The sequence below is a fragment of the Dromaius novaehollandiae genome, chromosome 3 (genome assembly GCF_036370855.1).
Source record: "Dromaius novaehollandiae isolate bDroNov1 chromosome 3, bDroNov1.hap1, whole genome shotgun sequence".
Classification (NCBI taxonomy): Eukaryota; Metazoa; Chordata; class Aves; order Casuariiformes; family Dromaiidae; genus Dromaius; species Dromaius novaehollandiae.
The window spans coordinates 108589424-108612145 of NC_088100.1; the positions used below are offsets into that span (position 1 = coordinate 108589424).

A 22722-nucleotide genomic window follows, 5' to 3' on the forward strand; every position below is an offset into this window, starting at 1 on the left:
AAAGCAAAGTGAAAAGAAGTGTTCCAGAGTTTTCTCTGAAAGCTAGTGGTGAGGCATGGGGAAGTTGGGGAGCAGAAAAGTGGTCAAGTAGTTGAGTCCAAATCCAGTGTAAAAACAGTGAATAGGTTTCTCCAAAAATTATTCTATAGGAGTTATATCTCGTGTGTTTTGTCAAACAGCTACTTAGAGGCCAGCATGTTAGTAATGTTTCTCAGGAACCTGTCAGAATTGTTGGAGCAGTAATAGAAAGGGAAAGTGTGCTTTCCGGGCGAGGAGTAATTTATAGCTGTGCAACACGTAAAATTCTGCACTGGAATCTTATATAGGTTTTGTTGGAGCAGGTTATTTTCAGTTAAAATGTATTCCTTTTCTCCATCTAAACTTGAATGCAGCACACACTTCTTCCAAAGCTAATTCTAATGGAACCGCATTTTCTTATAATATGAGGGATAACAGTGGAGCATGCCACCAGCAAAGCTCAGTTTCTAAATAAACCGTTCAGTCTTACTGCATGCTGTCAAATTGGGACTGTACTTGAAACACTTTCAGTTAGCTTCTGAATTGTGTCCTGTCTCCTCCCTAAGGTGCACCAGCTAAAAAGGACAAGAGTATAATAAAGCTGCTTGTGACAGTTCTTCCTTTTATAAGGAGAATAATTATATGGCGATACAGGAAAATATTATACTTAATAGCTAGTACATTTTGAGGCAAGTAACTGAGTTGAAAGAATGATAGCCTTGTTTTCGTGGTATCTGGTGTGAGCATTGTGTTATGCTACTTGCAGAATTTTGGGAGACAGTAGGCTTTGTTATTTCTGGTTATTGAAGGTGATGTTTCCTTTACCTCATTTGTCTAAAAACAAACCATGTTTTTGATAAGTGTGTCTATTTAGTACACTTCCATTTTTATTTAAGTTTTAAAAATTGGTTTTAGATCCACTAAATCAACTTTAATTAAAATCCTGTTTCCCTTTAGAAGAAACTTGGCACAAATCATAGTTTGAGAGAGTCTAATACTAAATAGAAATGGCACCTGCTAACACTTACCTATAAAGTGCAAACCTTAAAGAATAGATATGTTAAATGTCTGTCCTCCTGGCTTGCAAAAACAAAAAATAAATTTAGTGTACAGATTACCCTTGGTTGCAAATCAGTGTTTCTTAAAAGGCTTATTCTTATTTCCAAGTAACCTTGAGCATGTTTAAAAATATTGCTGAGTTATCTCATGTTTTGTTTGTAGATATATCCGATTATATGGGAGAAAATTTAGCAAAGAAGATCATGTGCTTTTTATTAAGCTGTTGTATGAGTTGGTAACGATTCCAAAACTGGAGATCAGCATGATGCAAGGATTTGCACGCCTGTTGATAAACCTGTTAAAGTAAGTATGGATTTCTGCTGACTGCTGAAATTCTCATGTCATAGTAGATGATCATTTCATTTGCTTAATCTTGCTATATAGTTTAGTATGTCCTATTACAGATTACTTCTCTTAATCTCCCCTGCACAGATGATTTGGTTAAAAAGAGTTTGTCTTATTTGAATACCTTGCCCCTCTTAAAGCTTTGCTATTAGTATTGAAAGTGAAAGAATGTTTGTTTTGCTTTTCTTACTAGGAAAGAAAAAAAAATGGGAGAACCAAATGTTTAATCTCAAATAGGAAGATAATGAGGACTGTTATACAATTTGTTAATATTTAATTTCACTTAGACTTCTCCTGAAGATCTTGATAGCTTGTGTTCATGGAGAAATTCTGTGTCTGTCTTGTTTGAGTTTCCACTGGTTTGTGCCAAATGCTGAAGATAAACATAGTTCAGAGCAGTATTCCTATGGGTGGTATTTTGATGTGCAGTGTGTCAGTATAAATGTTTAATCCTAAAGTGCTTATTATTTTCTTATATTAGGAAAAAAGAACTGCTTTCCAGGGATGATTTAGAGTTACCGTGGCGACCACTCTATGACATGTTGGAAAGGATATTGTACTCCAAAACAGAGCATCTTGGATTAAATTGGTTTCCTAAGTAAGTTTGCATTTTAAAACATTTGATTAGTTAGAAGTGCTTACAGTGCTTGAAGGTATGCTTACAGATTTGCTTTTAATATCTGGAGTTTGATGTACAGTAAATATGTATTTAGTTTGTTTCTATTTCATTTTCAGTAATTGTATGCAAGACCATGTTGAACTGTGTATATCCCTCTGCCAGTGAATTACTTTCACTGATGTTTTTATTAATGTAATCAAGTTCATTTCTAAATACGCTAAAATGGGTGTCTTTGTCAATTTACTTTGGGATAATAACCCACAGTTTAAGAGATTTCAGTGTTAAATTTTCAGTGATATTCAGGCTAAATGTCTTCTGTTCAGTTTTATCACACAACAAGACTTGGGAAAATAAAAATGGTACTGTTCTTAAAAATATGTGCTTTAAGCATTCCTAGTACATGTAATCTGGATGTAAATCAGCATGTGAACAAAGAAAAGTGAAGTACCTTTTATAGGAAGTACACACACACACACACACACACACACACACACACACACACACACACACACACACACACACACACACACACACACACACACACACTTTTTTTTAGTGATGATATAGTATGGACTAGTCCATTTTTTCCCAGTTAAGAATCTTAGAAATATTCTAGTAATTTTAAAAATAAAAACTTGCTTTCTTCATTTTCTTCCCACTGTCCTTTTAACAAATTTCTGCAGTCACAATTCTTGTAATAATTGAAATTAGGGAAGAGCCTATCCTGTAAATTTTAATTTCAGGAGATAGTAAGTAACTCATTAAATTTGTTTGAATTAAAACTTAATTTCTCCTGCTTAATTTGTTATAAATGGAAAACTTGTTTTCTGGCCAGGAATATTTGAGTGTAATACTCAGATTCTTTTACTGAGGAGGACATCCTATTTTTGATATGTGACATAAAAAGAAAATATATGTAGCCTTGTAACCTGTTAGGGAGTATTTCATGCTGAGTTTATCTCAAGGCTACATATCTGGAAAAAAATTTGACTAATAGTGCAAAATAGAACAATTTCGCCAATGGTAGGTATTACATGCGAGTGAAAATCCAAAGGAGCAGAGCCTTTTTTAGTTGGTTTACTTTGTGGGTTTGCCAGCACCTGCTGAAACTGCATATTTTGCCCTGTGGTATTGACTAGTCACGTTCCATTTACTGTGTGAGAAACTTGCATGGTGGGGAGGAGACTTTTCCAAGAGGGAGAAGGAGGTTAAGCTGGGAGGCAGATAACAATGGTTTGTCTGAAACTTTAATCTTTCGTGAACTGTATTTAGAATTCAGACACTCCATCTTAATATGCAGTGCGATTTGTTCTCATACAGTGTTTTTTCTTCCCCTTTGTTTTAAATTCAATTTTGTGGGGTACCTTTTTGGATGTGAAATGGTATTTTTAATAACTCAGTTGATTTGTAAGTGTTAAATTAACTATTGTGTTTTAAATCTTTTTTTTAATTCAGTTCATATCGACCAGGCTTGTCTTCACCTAAAACATTTGTGCTTAATGTATTACATAGGTGGTAAGAATGACTTTTTTTTTTTTTTTTTGGTTCAGCTCTGGCCGATGTGTAATCTTCTGCATGTTCTGTTAGATTGTAACACTTGTCACACAGGTGTAATTTTCTGCATAAATAATTGTATTGGAAAACCGATTTTAACATTACACCACTGTGTATGAGAATGTCGCACTGTATGTAAACCTTTCTAATTGGGGAACAATATACTGTGTGTGAAGTGGCTGATAAAGTGGCTACATGCTAACTCATTTAACCAGCATATATATTTCAAGGGTCGTGTGAAAGGTAGATTTTGCATTTGAATAGTTACTGTGTCTGAATATGGACAAAATCAGTATTTGTGTAGGAGTGCGTGTCACTGAGTAAGTTTACCTTACTATTAAAAACGATGAAATCATGGAAAGTGCTTTAGCAATGAGGTAATAGGTTCTGGAAAATATACTAAGGCACAACGTTCTAGTAGTAAAGTGTGAAAAATGTTTCCATGTCCTAACAGTTCACTGTGAATTTTTGCCCTGGAAAACTTTCGGAAGATTTGGGGTGTGTGTATATATGAATTCAGAAATAGTTTAAAACTGGGATAAGCGGAACTGAAGTAGCTGTCAGGGAGAAATTTTAGCTTTGTGTATTTTTGGAGGAAGAAATTTTTAGCTGTACTAATCTAATAAGATCTGATTTTGATGTGTCATAGAAACTCACTAGAATGACTTAATTTGTGAAACTGTAGCTGGTTGCTGCATTTTGTTGTTCACTGTCTTATTTTAAGCTCTTGTAATGAAGTGTCTGCTGCAGGGCTAGAATGTTGCTCAAGGCATGAATCCATCATGAAAAATGAAAATAGTGCTTTTACTGCTTTTTGATAATGTAAGAGTCAATAGTATCAGTTAACATGTTAATTTTTTAATCCAAATGTGTTCCTCTGAAAATGCAGGGAAAAAAAGGGATCCACAAGCTAATGTGGCCATGCCCTTTCCACATGAAGAAAATAACTATGTAGCATCAAAACAATGACCAGTGTTGTTGAATGATTTTTCTCATACATCTGTGTGTCAAGATAGATAATAGTAAGCTGATTATACTGAAGGAGGAACTATAAAAGCGAAGAAAAGGGATTGAGATGAGAAATTATTTCTTTTATCTCATTGAATAAACTTTACTTCAGTAATTAATAAGGGATAACCTTCCCATATAAGTGTTTATTCATTGCATCTCTACTACAAAGTTTTCAACAGCTTATCCCAGTGGTCAGCACTAAATACTTCTGAGAGGACAGGAAAACAAACTGTAGTAGTCTGTTTATCCAATCCAGCGTGATTTATGTATTCAATTGCTTTTTGTTGTGCTCTCTTAATCTTTAGCTAAATTTAGTGGTACAGCAGTACACAAACTTACTAGTGTGACAGCTGTAGATGTTTTCCACAATTCTGCAGCAATGGGTATACAAGGAGCCTAACCAAGTGTTGAGCAGAAGCCGCTACTTAAAGGTTTGAGAGAGTTTGTTCAAAGTGGTAATGAAAGCAGCAACCAGTACTCTCTTGTTCTCCCCGGGTATATTGTCCTGTTCTTTTCTAAGTGATAGTTATAAAACTGGAATCTTGCCAGATGTGCTCTGCAGTTGGCTTGTGGTTTAACCATGTCTTAGCTGGATGTCTCCTTGTGTAGAAAATTGTATCTGCTGTTTGTTTTTTTCTTTTTAGCTTCTACTGTAAATCTGTGGCCAGAGGACAGGAGGGAAAAGCCCTCCCAATCTTCTTCCTCCCCCATTCTTTACTCACAAATGCTGAGATCTGATTGAAAACTTGTGAACTTGAAAGACTTGTTGATCTTTGGCATCAGTGTGTCTTATACGTCCTGTCCTTCATATTCTCCTTTGTAATAGTTTACTTCAGTGGATTATAATAGCTTGTTTTTTGTTGTTGTTGTTTTACCACACAACCATTTTTCATGTTGATCTTTAATGCATGCTTAGTATTTATGTCTAGAAATAATTGATCTAAACTAATCTTTGAAAAGATCCTAAAGATGATCAGTCTGTATCATCTTCATTCCAGTAAAAATAGCATTTCTGTATCTGTTTTTGATGATGAACCAAAGGATGCCTTTTTTTAAGAGTATGGAAAATACATCTGAAAGATCTAGGAAGTTCTTTTGTGAAAACTTATTCAGGGAATAGTATTGGTAAAAGTGCAATTTAGTTTTGAGATTGTCTTGTAATAAATACTGGACTTCAACAACATGAAAATTGACTGCCTTTATGGTTCCATTGATCTCTCTCTCCCTCCCTCCCTCCCTCCCTCCCTCCTCTTATTCCTTCAGTTTATTCTGAAAGTTTTTTCCTGCCTCCCCCCCTTTTTTAATGATTTGATGCATCCTGTGCAATTCATGTTAAAACAATTATAGAAGACAGTCACTATTAACTGAAGAAATAAATAAGTTTTTCTGCTACAGGGGGAAACATTTATTTATTTTCTCTGTTTTCGGCTTGCACTAAAATGTTACTTTGCTCTGCTGGTTAGTAACCAATAGAATACGGAGTAGTATATCTAAGTAATGACGATAATTCTTCACTCTAGTTAAAACACAGTGAATAATACATAAAAGGTAGTATCAGAAATTTAGAGCGATTTTAATCCTTGTGATTAGATCTGTGTGGAAGAGGATTAGCATATGCATGTTCACAGAGGATATCTAATTGCATCAACATTATGTTAGACTCTGAAGAAAAATCAGCAAATGTTTGTTTTCTATGCCATTCTTGATACATGGTGACATAGTATGCCTAATGTTTTCTTTTGTGTTTCAGTTCTGTAGAAAGTGTTTTAAAAACACTTGTGAAGAGCTGCCGACCGTAAGTGTTTAACTATTTTCTGATTTTTTTGAAGCATGTATCTTTACACACTTCTTTCCCTTCATAAAGTAATATTAAAACATTGTCAGGATAAATTGAAAACCCTACTAGTCACTCCTTGTCTAATGTTGTTTCAACTTGTTTGTCTCTAAGACTTTTCTGGGGTTGGGGGTTGTTTCTAGCCTACTGCAGTTGTGTGTGGTCAATACCCTAGGTTCATAGGTTGCTTGAAGTAAAAACAAAACTACAGCCATGTGCCATGCTATAAGGTTTAAAGAAAGCATGTATCTTTTAGAATATACCTTTTCTTTACAGCCTTGGCTAAAAATCTGTTCAAAGCTAGCTAAGCAGTTAAAAAGCCAGCATATCACTGGATAAGGCCTGTTCCTTTTAATCTTTTGTGTTCTTTGCTATATTCACCACTCAGAATGTGTACACCTGAGCCACTCTTGCTCTCTGTGCTAATTGACTTTCACAGCTTCAGATACTGCAAAGATGCAGAGAAAGGGTAGTTCTGTTGTCTACCCTTCATATAGCCATTTATAATTATTGTCTACTTTCATGGAGATAGTCAGTTCACATACTGACTTGTTACTCCATTGAGCACTCCTGTGGGAGATGTTTATTCTAAACACAGTGCAGGTTAGTATGATGAATAACAGCATAAAGATGCCTGATGCTTTTCCCAAATGTGTGCGGTGGGTTCTTTTGTTTTATGTTTCTTTGTTTAGCTAAATAAAGAAATCTAGTTGTCATTGTTGACTATTTGGCATTTATTATGAATGAAAAAGCCACTGAAGAAGAGTTCTTTAAAAGTGAAAATGTGACACTTCTGAAAATTCTGGCTTGAGGTTGAGATACTGATAACATGACTTTCAATTGGCCCTGCTTCAACTGCAGTAATTAAGTTGTTTAAATACTTATATTTGGTATGCATTTTAAAAACTGCATTGCATGGATAAGTAGTTTCTTTTAAAAGAAATTAAATAATCATTTCAGGATCCTGGTAGTCTTCCAATAAACAGTACTCTTCATGCCTTAAGTCATTGTTAATTATCTTGCATCAGATATGAATAATAGGTGTTTTGTCTTGACCAGCCTTCACACTGAAATGATTTTGCATCTTTTTTTGGTTCAACAAGATAAGAATCTTGTTGTTTGTGTTCATAAAATGATACACAATGGTGTCCTTGGATCTTAACTTTGTGTTTTGTGAAGGAAGTGGAGTTGAGTACCAATCTATTTTATTTTATTGCCCCTAGGTACATAGTCCTCCTGTAAAACTGAGATTTATGACACATTAATGCATATTGGGTTTTAGACATGAGGGGGAAAACCCAACAACTTTAAAGCTAAGTTGCACATGTTCAACATTTCCCTTTTTTTCAGATATTTTCCAGAAGATGCCACTGAAGAGATGTTAGATGAGTGGCGGCCTTTAATGTGTCCATTTGATGTTACCATGCAAAAGGCTATTACCTACTTTGAGTTATTTCTACCTACTACCCTTCCTCCAAATCTTCACCATAAAGGTTTCAAGTAAGCATGATTGAATATCTAGTCTGACAGTATTCTGTTGCGGATGCAAAGGATTATCTCTGATAGGATACCTGAAGACATGTCATGTGAATCAGTTCATATGCTCACTCCTTTATGTATGTGTGTCTTGCATTCATGTCTTAGTGGAATTTTATATTTGAAAACAATAGAAATGGAAATAACTGTTTGTGCAGAAGGTTTGTACCCCTGGCCTCAAATGAAATCAGAACAGAAGCTAATGATAATTTTAACTATTGGACGATAGAGACAAACTTTAGACTTTCAGCTAGAAAGGGTGAGAAAGTGTGACTTGTTTTCATATGGTTTACCTGTATTGAGAGGAAATATATAATAAAATGGTGAAGCTGAAGTAGATAAGGACACTATTTTTGCAATGTTTGTCTGGAAGGGGGAATCAGCAAAGAATAGGAGAGGAAGAGAGGTAAAAAGAATCTAGGACTGAAACTTGTGATCAAAGTTGAGGGTAGGGAGATGAAGTGTGTCTCCATGCTGACTCTTGTTTTTTGCTGAATGAGTTGGGAAGGGAAATGAGCTCCAGAGACCACCTGTGTCTGGTGGAGGGGATGCCTTCACACACTAAAGTTGGTTTTATTCTGTTCTCTTGCAGGCTTTGGTTTGATGAATTTATAGGCCTGTGGGTGTCGGTTCAAAATCTTCCCCAATGGGAAGGGGTAAGTATGTACTTTTTTCCTACAGTAGAGAAGACTCATTTAAATTTTCCTACAGTATGCTTGCAAAACATCTAATTAAAACAGTGACATAACTTTTTTTTTATGCTTTATGTAATGCAAGAAGGGAGAGTTGATAATTTTATGATTGTTAGCAAGCAGTTACTGGCTCAGTAAATAAGGCAGCAGTTGCACTTGGTGAGTGTTGTTCAATTGCTAGCTCAGCTTTCCCTTTCCAGCCTTGGGAATGCTGGCATTTTCCAGATGGCTGTTAATGCATATGATGATGCAAAGTGCTATTGCAATTGTGATTAGAATTGCGTAAAATCCCATCATAACTTAGGACATTCTTAATCATCCTTAATTTTGAGTAGTAATGCAATATCTTTTTTTGAATGATAGCCTATGAGTACATTCACTCTATGTATGCTTCTCCTGCTATGACAGGATGCTTTTTTTCCCCCTTTTCAGCATCTGTAGAAGGTACGTTTACGTACTGCTTTCCTCAGGCTAAATGCCTAAGTATATAACACAAAGTATTTCCAGATCTCTTTGATACCTCTCAACCATCCCCTTAGAATTAGTATGCTAACTCTGGAGAGCTAAAATAAACCTCCAGTGTAACCTTGTTTGTATCCCTGTCTTGAGTTTGCATTGAAGTCTTTCTTAGTCATCAGTTGTACGTATGCCTCCTTGCTTGTTCTTATCTCTCTCCCCAAAATTGTTGTTCTCTGTGGCTTCTTTGGAGGTGATGTTCTATTTCTGTGCCACCCTGATGATTGAATCCCTTCATTTAATCCACATGCTACCTGCATGGCAAGGATGTGTAAGGCAGATTTCATGTCTACTACTGCTTCAAATCTTGCATCTATGGTAGGAGTGTAAAAATGTCAAAAAGCCTTTGAGGTAGGGAGTGGTATTGGCTTCATATCTAGACTGACAGAGACTAAAATAGGTCTCAGTTACCATGCAGATACTAAGTGCTTCCCTGTTAAGTGTTTTTTAAGGAGTCAATTTTGCTTGAGAGATATTGTCCATTGGTATTTTTGGCCTAGGAGAGCACAGTACCTTTACTGTATGCAAAATAGAGAGAGGACATGATCTCACTGCAGTCAGGGCAAAGGTCAAAAAGAAACCACCCTTGCAAAAGACTTCTTTGGAAATTTTATGATCAAAACAGACTCCTTACCATTTACCTGTCTGCCTTTTTGTTTCATATGATGAGATATAAGCTTGAAAAACAGAATAAATCTTGTTTTTGGGACAAGACACCAGTAGCTTAGGTGCAATTGATGTCAGCTGATCTATTCCTTGGCACTACTGCAGTGGAATTTGGTAAATTACCAGACTTCTTCCTGACTCAGCATGAACATAAGCTCACTGACCATCTGGCTTTTCTCATTAATCTGCTGTCTGTATACTCGAGGACGATGACTTGGTCTCTTTGGATAGAGCTGATCTCCACAATGCTATTAAATGCTACCTTTGTAGCGCGTTCTGTCCCTGGATTTCTGGCAACTTTTGTATGAAAAGGCTCACGTGTAGGTCTTTTTGATTTGAGTTATGTCAAAAAAAAAAAAAAAAAAAAGAAAAAAGAAAACCGTCGTCAAACAATTGATGTTTGTCTGGAGTTGAACAGGGATGATAAGTTTTGCATTTATGTAGGATTGTCTGTAGGCACTTTTGCATCGTCCTGGTGGCTATCCAAAGAAGCACAACTCTGCCTCCTCTTTCTTACAGAACGGCAACAGCGTACACATTTAGTATTGTTATTTGGCTTGCTTCTGTCAACTGCTCTAATCAATATCCTTTCGTGAGTGAGCAGCTCTCTCTGAAATTTTTGCTCTTCCGCTGATTTCTCACAGTTTGCTGAAAAGGCACAAATAACTTCGTGTTTGCCACAGAGCTTTTACTTCATGTTTTCTCTGCTACTTTTTCCATCTTCTGAGGTCAGGCTTGCTCATTTCATTAAGCTTGGATGCAGATGATATTAGACATATGATCCCTGACTACGCAATCCAGTTTAAGCCGCTAGTACCCTTCAAGATTTTTCTTAGCTTGCTTTGTCAGGAGTTGGACTTGCTGTTTGAAGGGAAGCTAGAATCAATTGCCTTTGAGGTACATGGGAAGGAATTTTTCAGTGGGTATTTCCTAGTGTCAAACAAAAAGGTAGATAAGGAACTGTGGTTTAAAATATTATAACACTTGTCTTCAGGCTATGGCAGATGTGACAGTCCTGAGTTCAGTTTGTTTTTTCAAAAGCTATTGCATCCTTCAGACTGAGAGAGGTAAACTGTACTTTGAATCTGTTAGGCTCAGTGACAATAGCTTTCTAAACTGGGCAGGATTGTTTAAAGCCCTTCCTTTTGGCTTCACCATAGCTCCAAGGTACTGGTAGAAGCAGCAACGCTTTCTGGAGACCTGATATGTGTTTTCCTACTTGGAAGAGCTCATAAAAGGAGTACTGGTAACTTTTGGTGGTGATTTCCTGCCCCTTCATCCTGCCTCCACAGTCAGGGTATCAGAGTGACATTTTATTGTTTCTTCCTTTAGTCCTTATAGCTCTCTTTCCTCAGAATACCTTCCAGGTCCATTTGGATGCATGAGACTGTCCTCTGGCAGTGGAATATATAATTCTTGGTGGATAGACAATACTACAATCCTGTCTGACAGCTAATGCCTAATACACTTGTGAGTCACAGGCGTTTGTAAACCAAACCTTATAAACATGACAGCAATCAGCCCAGGAAGGTGCACTTTTTAGAAATAAGGTGGTTCCTGCAGAAGCTAAATAGTCCAAGTTGTGTTGGTTGAATTCATTCAACGTCTATGTATAAATGCCATTTCAGCCACTTCTTTCATTCAGCTCAGCTGAGACAATTTCATTGGTGAAGAAGCACCATCATATTGACTTGTAATCATAAATGCTTGTCCAGCTGCTCCAGGTCAGAGTACTGTTGGATGCATGTGTGTTGTATGTTTTCTAATCCAGGTTATCAAGCGCCAAGATGATGCATTATCAGCCAAAGTGGGCAATGTAGGGCCCTTTCCCTCACCAGGAAGTGGTTTGTCTTTGCGTAATTGTTTATTCTGTTTCCAGACCTCATGTCTTGTATAGAGCCTATCTTTCTCATCTTTGCATTTAAGAGGATTCTTAACATGTATGTTGGTAGGGTCACAATCTTCAAACTGTTCTTTAGCCCTTTTTCTAATGATAACTGATCCAAGTAGTCCTCTCTCAAAATGCTATCAAAATTGGCTATCAAAAAGTCTATCAAAGTGGGTAGCAGGTTTCTGTTAGAGAAGTCTGCATAAAACCCAAATGCATTGCGCATGCCACTCTGCACACATATTGACCAAAGTAAAGCCTGTTCTGTTACAAGATTTTGCCTTGGGAACAAAAAGCAAAAGCAAAAACTTGCTTTTGTGTTGTGAGTGTTCTGTGAAATCTCTCTCAACTGTCATCTGGAGTTTGTTCCAAACATTCACATAAACTGCAGAGAGATGAAGTCTGCTATACGCAGTTGGTAAAAAGGTGTTATAGTTGTGTTTGTTTGAAGGACTCTGAGGCTTACTACAGGTAAACTCTGGGAGCTGCTGCTTGGTTCTTCTGCAATGTGGTAGCTGCTCAAAAGGGAAAAAGAGATTTCTCAGTAAAAGCTGTGGTCTTTGGCTGTTTGTAGCTCAGGTGTAACTTTCTTTTGTTCATCATCTACTGTCCTTCAGAGTTGTTCTGACAGTAAGTGGTTGAGAAAACTAAAATGGTAGTGAGTGCATTCTGTCTTGCACGTTAATACACAGAGTGTGGAGCAGAGTATATCTTCAGAAAGTACCATTAGGGTGTCATTAGATTAAAAAAGTTTGAAGAGATGAGGTGTATATGCTGAAAGGCTGTATGTTTCAGGGAACTTGTACCTATTTCTTCTGCTTAGTTGTAAGTATTGAGTAATGAATTTGCCTCCTGAAGGTAGAAACTCCCTGCAGATGTGTTATGAAATATGGTATTGGTGACTTCTGATGGTGTGAAATTTCCCTTTACAAGTGGTTTACTGCTATGGATAGCTTTTATTTTGCAACTGTAAGGTAGACTAGAAGGGTTTTGTGCCTCTTATCATAAATGTATGCTTATGAATATTTTCCTGTTTTATGGTTGTTTTCAGCATCTAGTAAACCTTTTTGCCCGCTTGGCTACTGACAACATTGGGTACATAGATTGGGATCCGTATGTACCAAAGGTAATAGTTATCACATTATGAAATTATTTTGTTTACTTTGAGATGTGTCTTCAGCATTGCAAGGCTAAGAAAAATAAATATTCCTTATAGTATGGGCCTTACACTACAGGGGCCCAGCTTTTCAAATTAGATATGTTCTTTTGGAGACCTAAATCTAACTTTGAAAATTAGAGACATTCTTTTGTAACAGACAGCATTGGAAATAGGTACTGGTATATCACCTGGCTAAAAAGCAAACCAAATCAGTGACGTACTTTACTATACAGGTACTGTCTGTACTTTTATAACTATTCCAATCTCCTTGTGGGAATGGGTCTTAATATGATATTCTTCTGATGAATAATATGAATATTTCAGGTTATGGGTTTTAAAGTTGTTCATAGCAGTTAAATTTTTTTAAAAAAAATTATGATGTGCAAGTGTTTATGCCTATATATCTGTATCCATTTGAGATACAGCATGTTTCTAAAATTATAGTGTTTTTTCTTTTAGTCTACCCCAATCAATAATTTCTATTCTATATTTGAGCATAAAAAGAGAGCAAGAGACAAAAGTACAACCAAATCCATTATTATTCTCTTTTTGGAACAGTCAAATTGACTGCTGCTGACAAATGTCTTCACAAACTTGTATATGTTATGTTACAATTATGAAAGGTTTTTGATCAACAGTCTGCCCCACTGTTTTGTGGTTTATTGAATTTTTATCACATCTGCGAATGGGGACAAGAAACCATTCTATCATTCTGTTTATAGGAAATTAAGACTGAATATTAAAAATCTCCAGATAAGTGTTTGATAATTGGAGTATGTTATTTAAATCTTAGGTCCTTTGAAAGATTTAGCTTTTTGTCTCTTAGGTTGCTAAGATCCTTCCTGGCAAAGTCATAATGTGGTTTAGCTAGTGTGGGTTTGTTTTTTTCCTTTTTTCTTTTTTTAACTGAAAAATCTTATTAATCTTATTTAATAAACCAACAAAGAATTTTATTTTTAATTTCATATTTCTTTTTGTAGTTATGCAACTATGTTATGAAGACTTGCTTATTTCAGGTTTAGCTTTCTTTTTGTTATCACTTGCCTTTAGCATACATGATGTAATCTCCTTAAATATTCTGGTCCCATATGTGGTATCAGGATTTTTATGGAGTTTGGTTTAATTAAATTAAATGTTAAATTAATGTTAAAATTAAACCTTTAACTGATTGTTGTTTTAAATGTACTCATTGTGAGATATCTGTTGCAAGGTAGATAGGGGATCCCTGGCTTGCTGTGCAGTGTTCAGGTTACATATCTATGGCTTTCTAGACCAGAAATGAACTGATCCAGTTCCTTTTAGTGAGAGGAGAGACATGAAAAACACCAGTGAAGAGGGATGCTGCACATTGGATTCCATTGTCTGAAATTTAAGGGAAATGGATGAAAAATTGTTCTTCAACCCACTCTCCTGCATGTGCCTCTTCAGCAGTGTCAGAGAGATAGTATGCATTGTTTTAAATGATTTCAGATTATGCTTATTTAATTTTTATTTTGTAATGCAGCTAATTTGAATATTAGACTTCTGAGTTTTTCTAAATTCAAGGAAATAAAACATTATGGCTTTCTGTGAAAATGTTTCTCCTGTCCCAGTCTCAGTCTTGAGAGCTGAAACTGTTTACATCCACTATTAATGTGTATGGTTTCTCTACTCAGAAAATATTTGCTCTAGCAAGAAAATAGAACAAAATTTTGTGAGAGCGATTTGTTATAGTAACGTTCTAAACTGATACTGTTTTAATAATGTGGCTGATTTACAGTAAGTAACTCTTTCTTACAGATTTTTACCAGAATTTTGAGGAGTTTAAATCTTCCAGTGGGTAGCAACCAAGTTGTTGTCCCAAGATTCTTAACGAATGCTTATGATGTAGGACACGCAGTAATGTGGATCACAGCCATGATGGTTAGTAACACGTTCATAAAGCACAACAAAAACTATTAATACTAAGCTGTAAGCAACTATGCATTTAAAATGAATCTCTTCCTGCTGTTTAGCTCCCTGCAGAAACATTTTTAGGCTTTGGCCCAGGATTTATTTTAAAGTGTGATGTTTTACTGTCAATTTGGAATGTGAGTGAAAAGGTTTATATCACAGCAGGTATCTGTGGCATTCTGGATATGCCACAGATATCCACAGCCAGCTACAAACACCACTGCAGATGCACACTTAGACCCACTGTGCAGAATTCTTGCATTTAATAGTGTGCGGTTGCACATCACGTGGAGAGAACTTGCTTCTTAGTGCTGAGTTGGAGGGAGGGGGTTGCATGTGTGGTTTGATGCTTTGAGTGAATGGCTGTGATCAGTGAGAATGCTCATTTACATCTCATAGTACTGTATGCTGCCTTTTCATGTTAAGCTTAACCCATATACTAAAATTGCATGTTTTATTTTGGACAGGGTGGACCAAGTAAACTAGTGCAGAAGCACTTGTGTGGATTGTTCAATAGCATTGCCTCTTTTTATCATCCTTCCAATAATGGGCGCTGGCTGGTGAGTTTCTTGCCTATCAAGACAATAACTTTGCTGCCTGTAATAGCAGCAGTCAAACTTGTCAAATCAAAGGTGCTGATAGCTGCTTTACGTGCTCCAATAGTTTGCTTGTCTTTTGGTTTTATAATATTTTGAGTCTTTAAATTTCAGGCTATGTCATCACATTGTAATTTAAATCATACTTTGATTCTGATGTCAGGAATGCAGCTTATGGGAGTCTCCTTCATACATCATACCTAAGCACAGTTTAGTCTAACTAATGAATGTCTAGTTTGAAGCGTAGCCTCTCTGATGGTGTAACTAGGGGATTTTTTTCTGCTAGAAAATGTGAGGGCATCTCTGTGACAGCTGATAAAAGGTGCAAGTTAAAATGGCAAGGCTGGTCCAAGCTGTGCCAGAGGAGATGACTTGTTCTAGAACAGGATGTTTACATAAATACAAATGTGCAGAGAATGCTCTCAAAGATGTCTCAATTACTAGTAAGTTTGATTCTTGACTGTATCCCTTGTACATATTTTCCCTAACTTTTAAAGAATCGTAAGGTGTAGTGCTGGCAGCATAACCTTACTGTTTTGCAAACTGAAGTTTAATGACAAATTTGGGGCCTTGTATTTTAAACTTTTTGGGGTTTTTCTTTGATAGTTGTGTAATTTCAAGGTATTGGCTTATTATTAACTGTCTGTTGTACACTTAGCAACTCAGGTTTTGCTACTGCCAAGTAATTGAAATTGATTGTAGCATTTCTTGTATATCCAACAGAACAAACTGATGAAACTACTTCAAAGGTTACCCAGTAGTGTTGTCAGAAGGCTGCATCGTGAGCGCTACAAGAAAACGACCTGGTTAACTCCTGTGCCTGATAGTCATAAACTCACTGATCAGCATGTCACTGACTTTGTAGCATGCATTATTCAACCTGTTCTTCTGGCTATGTTTAGTAAAACTGGAAGCCTGGAGGCTGCTCAAGCCCTGCAGAACCTTGCACTGATGCGTCCTGAGTTAGTAATTCCACCTGTACTTGAGAAGTAAGTTCTACAGAAACATTGCAATTTTCCCGTTCTCTTATCAGCAAATAAATACTCAAAGTCAAAGCGCTCACCTTAAACAATAAAGAATATCCTTGCTGCAATCGAATGTTTACGTGTTTACAGTGAGTGCTGCTAAGGTAAGTTTTATACATATCTCAGAGCAGTCACTTGAGGTCGGGACAAAGTGAGGAGGACTCCCTGCCCCCCCCACCCCCACCCTTTAATCCCTGGCTAACAAAATACTTCTGGGAGCTTAATAGGGAGTTTACACCACAGCTTGTGTAATTTAGGGCGGTCCTCAGGTTGTTTGCATTTCTGTTAGCATTTTATGTCAGATAGAGGATGAAAAGTAACTTCGTACTCCTTAGTAACTTCGTACTCCTTATTCGTGAGTCATGTGGTGCCCTCTCACTAGCTCACTCTTAGGGCCAAATATAAAATGTACTGCATTTTTGGGTAGTAATGAGTGTATGTTTTTTACTTTGTGTCAAAGTATGTATGTTACAGTTACAGGTAGCTTTAATATAATATCCTTTTTTCCCCAATCACTAAAGTGTATGTCCATCTAAAATACTTAGTTTCTCCTACTGCTAATGCCTTGGACTAATTTCAAAAAAACTAATTCCTTCCTGCCCAGATGAACAGCTTTCTTCCTAGTGCCTATCCATGTTCTCCCTCCTATGCAATCTTTAACACTTTCCCTTTAAAAATCCGTGTTGTAAAACCAATATAGACATGAATTTATCTTAAGAGCCTTTCCTGAGTTCCATACCTTACTGGCTCAACTGTTTATAAAAACTTGATAAATCTGCCCTTATGTGAAAACGCTTCAAACATAACACTTCCAAGAAAGACAGCAATGGAAGTCCGTATTGGGTATGACTATAATACCTATTTTGAGAGCAGACTGAGTGTCTGTTTAGTAGATCAGACTATCACTAGTATGTTTGTCTTGGCTGGAATTCCACATTCACTTTGAGTAGATGTTGCTCATTTATGCTGTGAGTGATGTAGGTTGGGGTAGCACGATGACTCCAGTTGGAACTGTAGGTGGTTAATGACAGTAAGAAATCTGATGCAGTTTATTAAAAATGCTTGGTGTAAAAAATGCAGGTTTAAAAATCCTTGTAATTTAATAGGTAAAGTATGAACTTTAATGTAAGATTAAATAATATATCTTTTATCTACTTAGAGGCAATCAAGGCAAATTTTCATGCTTGCAACAAGAACCTTACACTTTCAAGTACAGCCTGCATTAGTTTATGTATATATTGCTAATGGTATCATAATAAAATCCATTTAATAAGGACTGGCTTTTATTGATAAGCCATTAGCAACATATAATTGAACAATGCCACCTATAGAGGTTGGTCCTTAAAGTTCAAAGACCAAAAACATAATAGCCTTGACTGTAGAAGTCCATGCAGTTATTAATCCCTATGCTGCAGTTACTAACAAATTATTTTATTCTGAATTTGTTGCAAATAGGACTGGTCAGCTGGAAGGAACATATTCTGAAAGAACAATGTTAGATCCATTGGAAATAGATTGCAAAAACAGTTTTGAATCACTGATTAGCATAAAAATGTTTTATTGTAGAAATTTTATACCTTTTTTTGGTAGAAAACAACATGTACAATCCATTTTCTTTGAACACTTTAGAGTGGTTATTGTTCTTAATATGGCTGCTCTGAAACTTTATAGAACATATCCTGCACTTGAGACATTGACTGAACCTCATCAGCTCACAGCTACTCTAAGCTGTGTAATTGGAGTAGCTCGAAGCCTGGTGTCTGGGGGGAAGTGGTTTCCTGAAGGTCCGACACACATGCTACCTCTGCTGATGAGAGCATTGCCTGGGGTGGATCCAAATGACTTCAGTAAATGCATGGTGAGTGTAAAAATCTTACTACTTTTTAAAATATGGTTAACTAATTAGGTCACTCTGACAGCTTTTTTTTTTTTTTAATTGATACAAAAGCAAGTCAAATTCATGTTTCTTAGCCTGATTTTTGTGACAGCTCTGTTCATGCACAATATTACTTGTAAAAAAGTTAGTGTTACAAGTCTCAAACTTACGGTATTGCCTTTGGTTTACTGGACAATGCCAAGTGAATCTTTAGCAATAGATTCTGATAAGCAACTTACTGATTTGTTGAATTGTTAAATGAGATAAAGTAGATGTTCCAAAGCTATTACCAAATATTCCTTGTGTTTTCAAATCAATAGAAAGACCGTTTCTTTTTTTTTACTAAGTCTTTATTATGTCAGGTCCTAAAAGCTCACATCTTCAGGAATTCCTATTCATTGATTATTCAAACAATGTTTACATTAATTGGCTTTTGCAGCTCTAAAATTTAGCAGAAAATAAGGTGTGGTGGTTTGTTGTTTTCTTTTTTAGCAGAAATTTGAGTCATCTTTGTATAGTGCCAACTCTAAGGGTTTGGGGTTTTTTTTGCCTGGAATTAGAAATGTTTTTTGAAGTTTTAGAGTGGGAGAATTAGTCTATGGATTTTTTTTTTAATGTAATGATTCTGCTTTAGCTGCCATACCTTAATTCCAGAAGTTTTTTTTAATGTGTATAATACAGTGTTATTAAAGAGCTGTTTGCAACTCTCAACAGATTACATTCCAGTTTATTGCAACGTTTTCTACTTTGGTGCCTTTAGTAGATTGTTCATCTGTATTGCAAGAAAGAGATGATCTCTCAGAGGTAAGAATGCTGTGCAGCTATGAAAATAAAATCATAACTTAGTTTTTAATTTCTAGCAGTGTAATGTTCTCTTCAGAAATACTACTTACACAAGATGACAGTAGCAAACCAGTAAAGTTACATTAAAAACAAAACACCCCTCCTAAAACTTATGGATCACACTTGTTTCTGGCCAGTATGATGGAGCTGACATCAGCATAGGAATTGGCCATGTATTCTTGGCATTGTTTATTAGTGATAGGTTGTTGTGGAAATGTGTAAAATTTAAATGGCTTAATCTTTTCATGTTAAAACTCAGCTGGACAATGCCCTGTGGAACCTAATCTGACTCTGAGCTAGCCCTGCTTTGAGTAGAAATGTGTAAAATTTAAATGGCTTAATCTTTTCATGTTAAAACTCAGCTGGACAATGCCCTGTGGAACCTAATCTGACTCTGAGCTAGCCCTGCTTTGAGTAGATTGGACTAGATTGTCTCTAGAGGTCCCTTGCCAACAATATTTTTCTATGATTCTGACCAAATAGCAGCTTCATTAGTATTAAAGTTTTTGAAGCTTCTTATGACCTTAAAACTTTTAAGATAACAAATCAAAAAGAAAATATGGGTGACTCCAGTGTTGTTATAAGATGTGTACATAACACTTCTGGTTCAGAACTAGTCCAACTTAATTTGGGATAAAAGGCAATCAAGTCTGGGAGGCTCTGGATGGAGCTTAGTCTCCTGTTGTTGAAAACTTTGCAAGTTTAAAAATAATGGGATGCTGCTTCTGTTTGTATTTATTTTTCAGAAAACTAATGCATTCTTGAACACTTAAGGGCTGTTTTCATCTTATGGGAAAGCATTTAAAAATACTCACACCTCTTTAAAAGTGTTCCTGTAGTCATGCTTCTCTCTTCTGATTAAGGTGCTGTTGCTGTCTCTTCAGATGCTTGTTAATCTCTTCTAATTAAGAGCTAGTAACATCATTAGACAGTGACTCATCTCCCTCTTCTGTGTTCTATCCTTTGCTGCCCCTTCATTGCTGTTAGACACTGTCTCTCCACATGTCCGCTGCTTCGAAGCACTGTCTGTAGACATCTGTAATCTTAAAGTTCCCTGCGCTCCATTCTTCCAGTGGTGCTTTTGCATATCGGCTTTTTCATGTAGTAAAAAATACAGGAGGGAATGGGAAGCAGTTTTTCTGTTTCTCTACTTTCTCTATTTACCACTAGGCTTTTGAGTGTCTTTTTGTTTTCATTTTGGTTTTTTGATGACAATAGTTCAAGCACAGATAGCGAAGTTGTATCTGGCGCATTACATATGAGGCGGCAGCAGCAGTGTCAGCTATGGTAGTTGAAACTGCTGTGTAAAACCTGTTTTGTTTGCTGCGAGGAGACTGTCTCTGTAGTTTTGAGAACAGCTAGTAGTTATGGATCGGACAGGTTCTGAACATTCTGAAAGCTATTGGAAAAAAGGTTAATTTCATTGCCCCCAAATTGCAGCACTCAAATGGACAAGTTCATACACGGAATGCTTAACGTAAATACGTCAGCACAGCCAATTCTGTCACCACAGTTGGCACTCACTGACATCCTTGCTGGAAAGGAGGATCAGTAGTGAGGCCAAAGGCTGTATCCATGGAGACAGACCTATTTCACCCTGAGAGCTAATATGACTAAACATCAAAGCCAGGAAATCTAATAGGACAGTGTAAAGAAAATGTGATAGTTGTTTCATGTAGTGTACTTGAAACTCTACAAATTACCAGTTTGAAAAATATGCTGTCATCCATCTCACTTAAATTGAAAGTGTTCTTGAGTGTTCCTACTGTAGGAAAAAAAGTAGATTGTTTCCTTAAGAAAAAGCCCACTTGTGTTTCTCTCACATTGGAAATTTGTAGGTGGAAAGAGAACTGTGTTCTGCAACTGCTGAATTTGAGGATTTCGTACTACAGTTTATGGATAGGTGAGTAAGCTATGTATTGTTGAAAGCTTGGCATGAAAAACTCAATAAAACTTCCTAGTTCCATTTACTAAAATTGCACTTATTCCGTCTGTGTAGATGTTTTGGACTTATAGAAAGCAGCACGCTAGAACAAACCAGAGAGGAGACTGAAACTGAGAAAATGACTCATCTGGAGAGTCTAGTGGAATTAGGTCTGTCTTCTACTTTCAGTACAATTCTTACTCAATGTTCAAAAGATATATTTCAGGTAGGTGTGACATGGATTTTCTGTCTAATTTTATATGAGGCTTATTTTTTTTATTGTGATATAACACATCAGCTATTCACTATCATTTTTATAATTTTAGGTTGCTATATTCATGTCTTCTGATGGTAATGTTAACTTAATTCACTTCCTTGGTTTCCACTTCTGTCCCTCTCCCTACTACTCCCTCAACTGGGCAAAAAATTCAAGGAGCCATGAGGCTAATAGGATCAGAAAAATTATCTGGATTAAAGTAACTGTAAGGGGTGGGGGGAGGGTTAGAGAATCTATGCTGTTGCATGGACAGATTCTTTCCTTGCAGGTTGGGCTAACACATCTTAGCCTGTTTTCATTCAAATTATATTTTATGTATATTTGGAGATGGTAAGTTTAGTACATTTTGAACCGTTGCGTTGGACATGTAGAGGTATAATTTTGTCTGAAACCTTCTGTTTAATTAAGTCTTAATTATTTTTATATTACATTATGTTTAATTTGTGTTTTTCCTGATTATTAGTTATCAAAGTAATCATATGCAATCTACATTGTATATAATTCCACTTACCTTGCAAGGTGTTGGATATTAATAAGCTTCTTTAAAATAGGCTGCCCACTTAAATCCCTGTTCATTTGTTAAAAGCGGAATATCTTGGATTTACTTCTCCCACATGTGAAATAGCATGATTTTTCCCTTTAGAGGGCTCTGGCTGAGTGAGAACAGTTTCACTGTGTGGTTTCTCGGAAGCTTCCCCAAGCTTGTATCAGTAAGCAAGAAGTATTTGACCTCCTTTCTTTCCAAAGTGAACACTTTAGAAGTGTCTCCAACTTCCAGCTGAAGGCAGTGTCCCATTATGTCACCAATTAAAACTCTCTGTGTTTTTAAACCCTAGAAGGGGAGAGAGGGAACCTACCTGTAATTGAATGGATTTTAATACTAGTGGACACTAATGCATTTTTCATGAATGGTACAGTAAATAAAGCAGAAGTCTGCAAACTGTGAAGCTGTTGCAACAAACCTTTTCTCATTGTTCCTTTGTAGTAGCCTTTATTCTTCAATAAAATAATTAATAATTAAGTTTGGTACAACTAGACATGAGTAATGTATAGAGCAACTCAAGTGTGTACTGGTAACATTCAAGATGTTCCTGAGCAGTTACTCTTCATATAAGATTTTTAAGCTCCTTTCTCCATAATTTTGCCAACTTTAAGAGTGGCTGTGTTTTAGTAAACTTCAGGTGTTCTGAAGAACTTTTTTGACTTTTCTGTGTCTATGTTCAGATTTTTAATTTGAATCATGTTTGTAATTATATGTTTTAAAAGGGTACAGTATTATGCACACATGCCTTCTTTTGTGTAAAATCAAACATTTGATGATTCCTTGTTTAGAAGAAAAAGTAACTTCCGTC

At 36.3% G+C, this 22722-nt stretch overlaps 1 protein-coding gene across 1 annotated transcript in view; it reads left to right on the forward strand.

The window, feature by feature from the left end:
* The window catches only part of PSME4 (proteasome activator subunit 4), a 76025-nt gene that overhangs the window by 6295 nt on the left and 47008 nt on the right, over positions 1–22722 (forward strand). Inside the window, exons 2-14 of the mRNA XM_064509758.1 lie at positions 1240–1380; positions 1904–2020; positions 6357–6401; positions 7791–7940; positions 8569–8632; positions 12790–12864; positions 14677–14799; positions 15297–15389; positions 16149–16414; positions 18122–18308; positions 19041–19130; positions 21008–21072; positions 21169–21319. Coding sequence (XP_064365828.1) covers positions 1240–1380; positions 1904–2020; positions 6357–6401; positions 7791–7940; positions 8569–8632; positions 12790–12864; positions 14677–14799; positions 15297–15389; positions 16149–16414; positions 18122–18308; positions 19041–19130; positions 21008–21072; positions 21169–21319 — 1567 coding nt within the window. The remainder of the gene's footprint in view (positions 1–1239; positions 1381–1903; positions 2021–6356; positions 6402–7790; positions 7941–8568; positions 8633–12789; positions 12865–14676; positions 14800–15296; positions 15390–16148; positions 16415–18121; positions 18309–19040; positions 19131–21007; positions 21073–21168; positions 21320–22722) is intronic.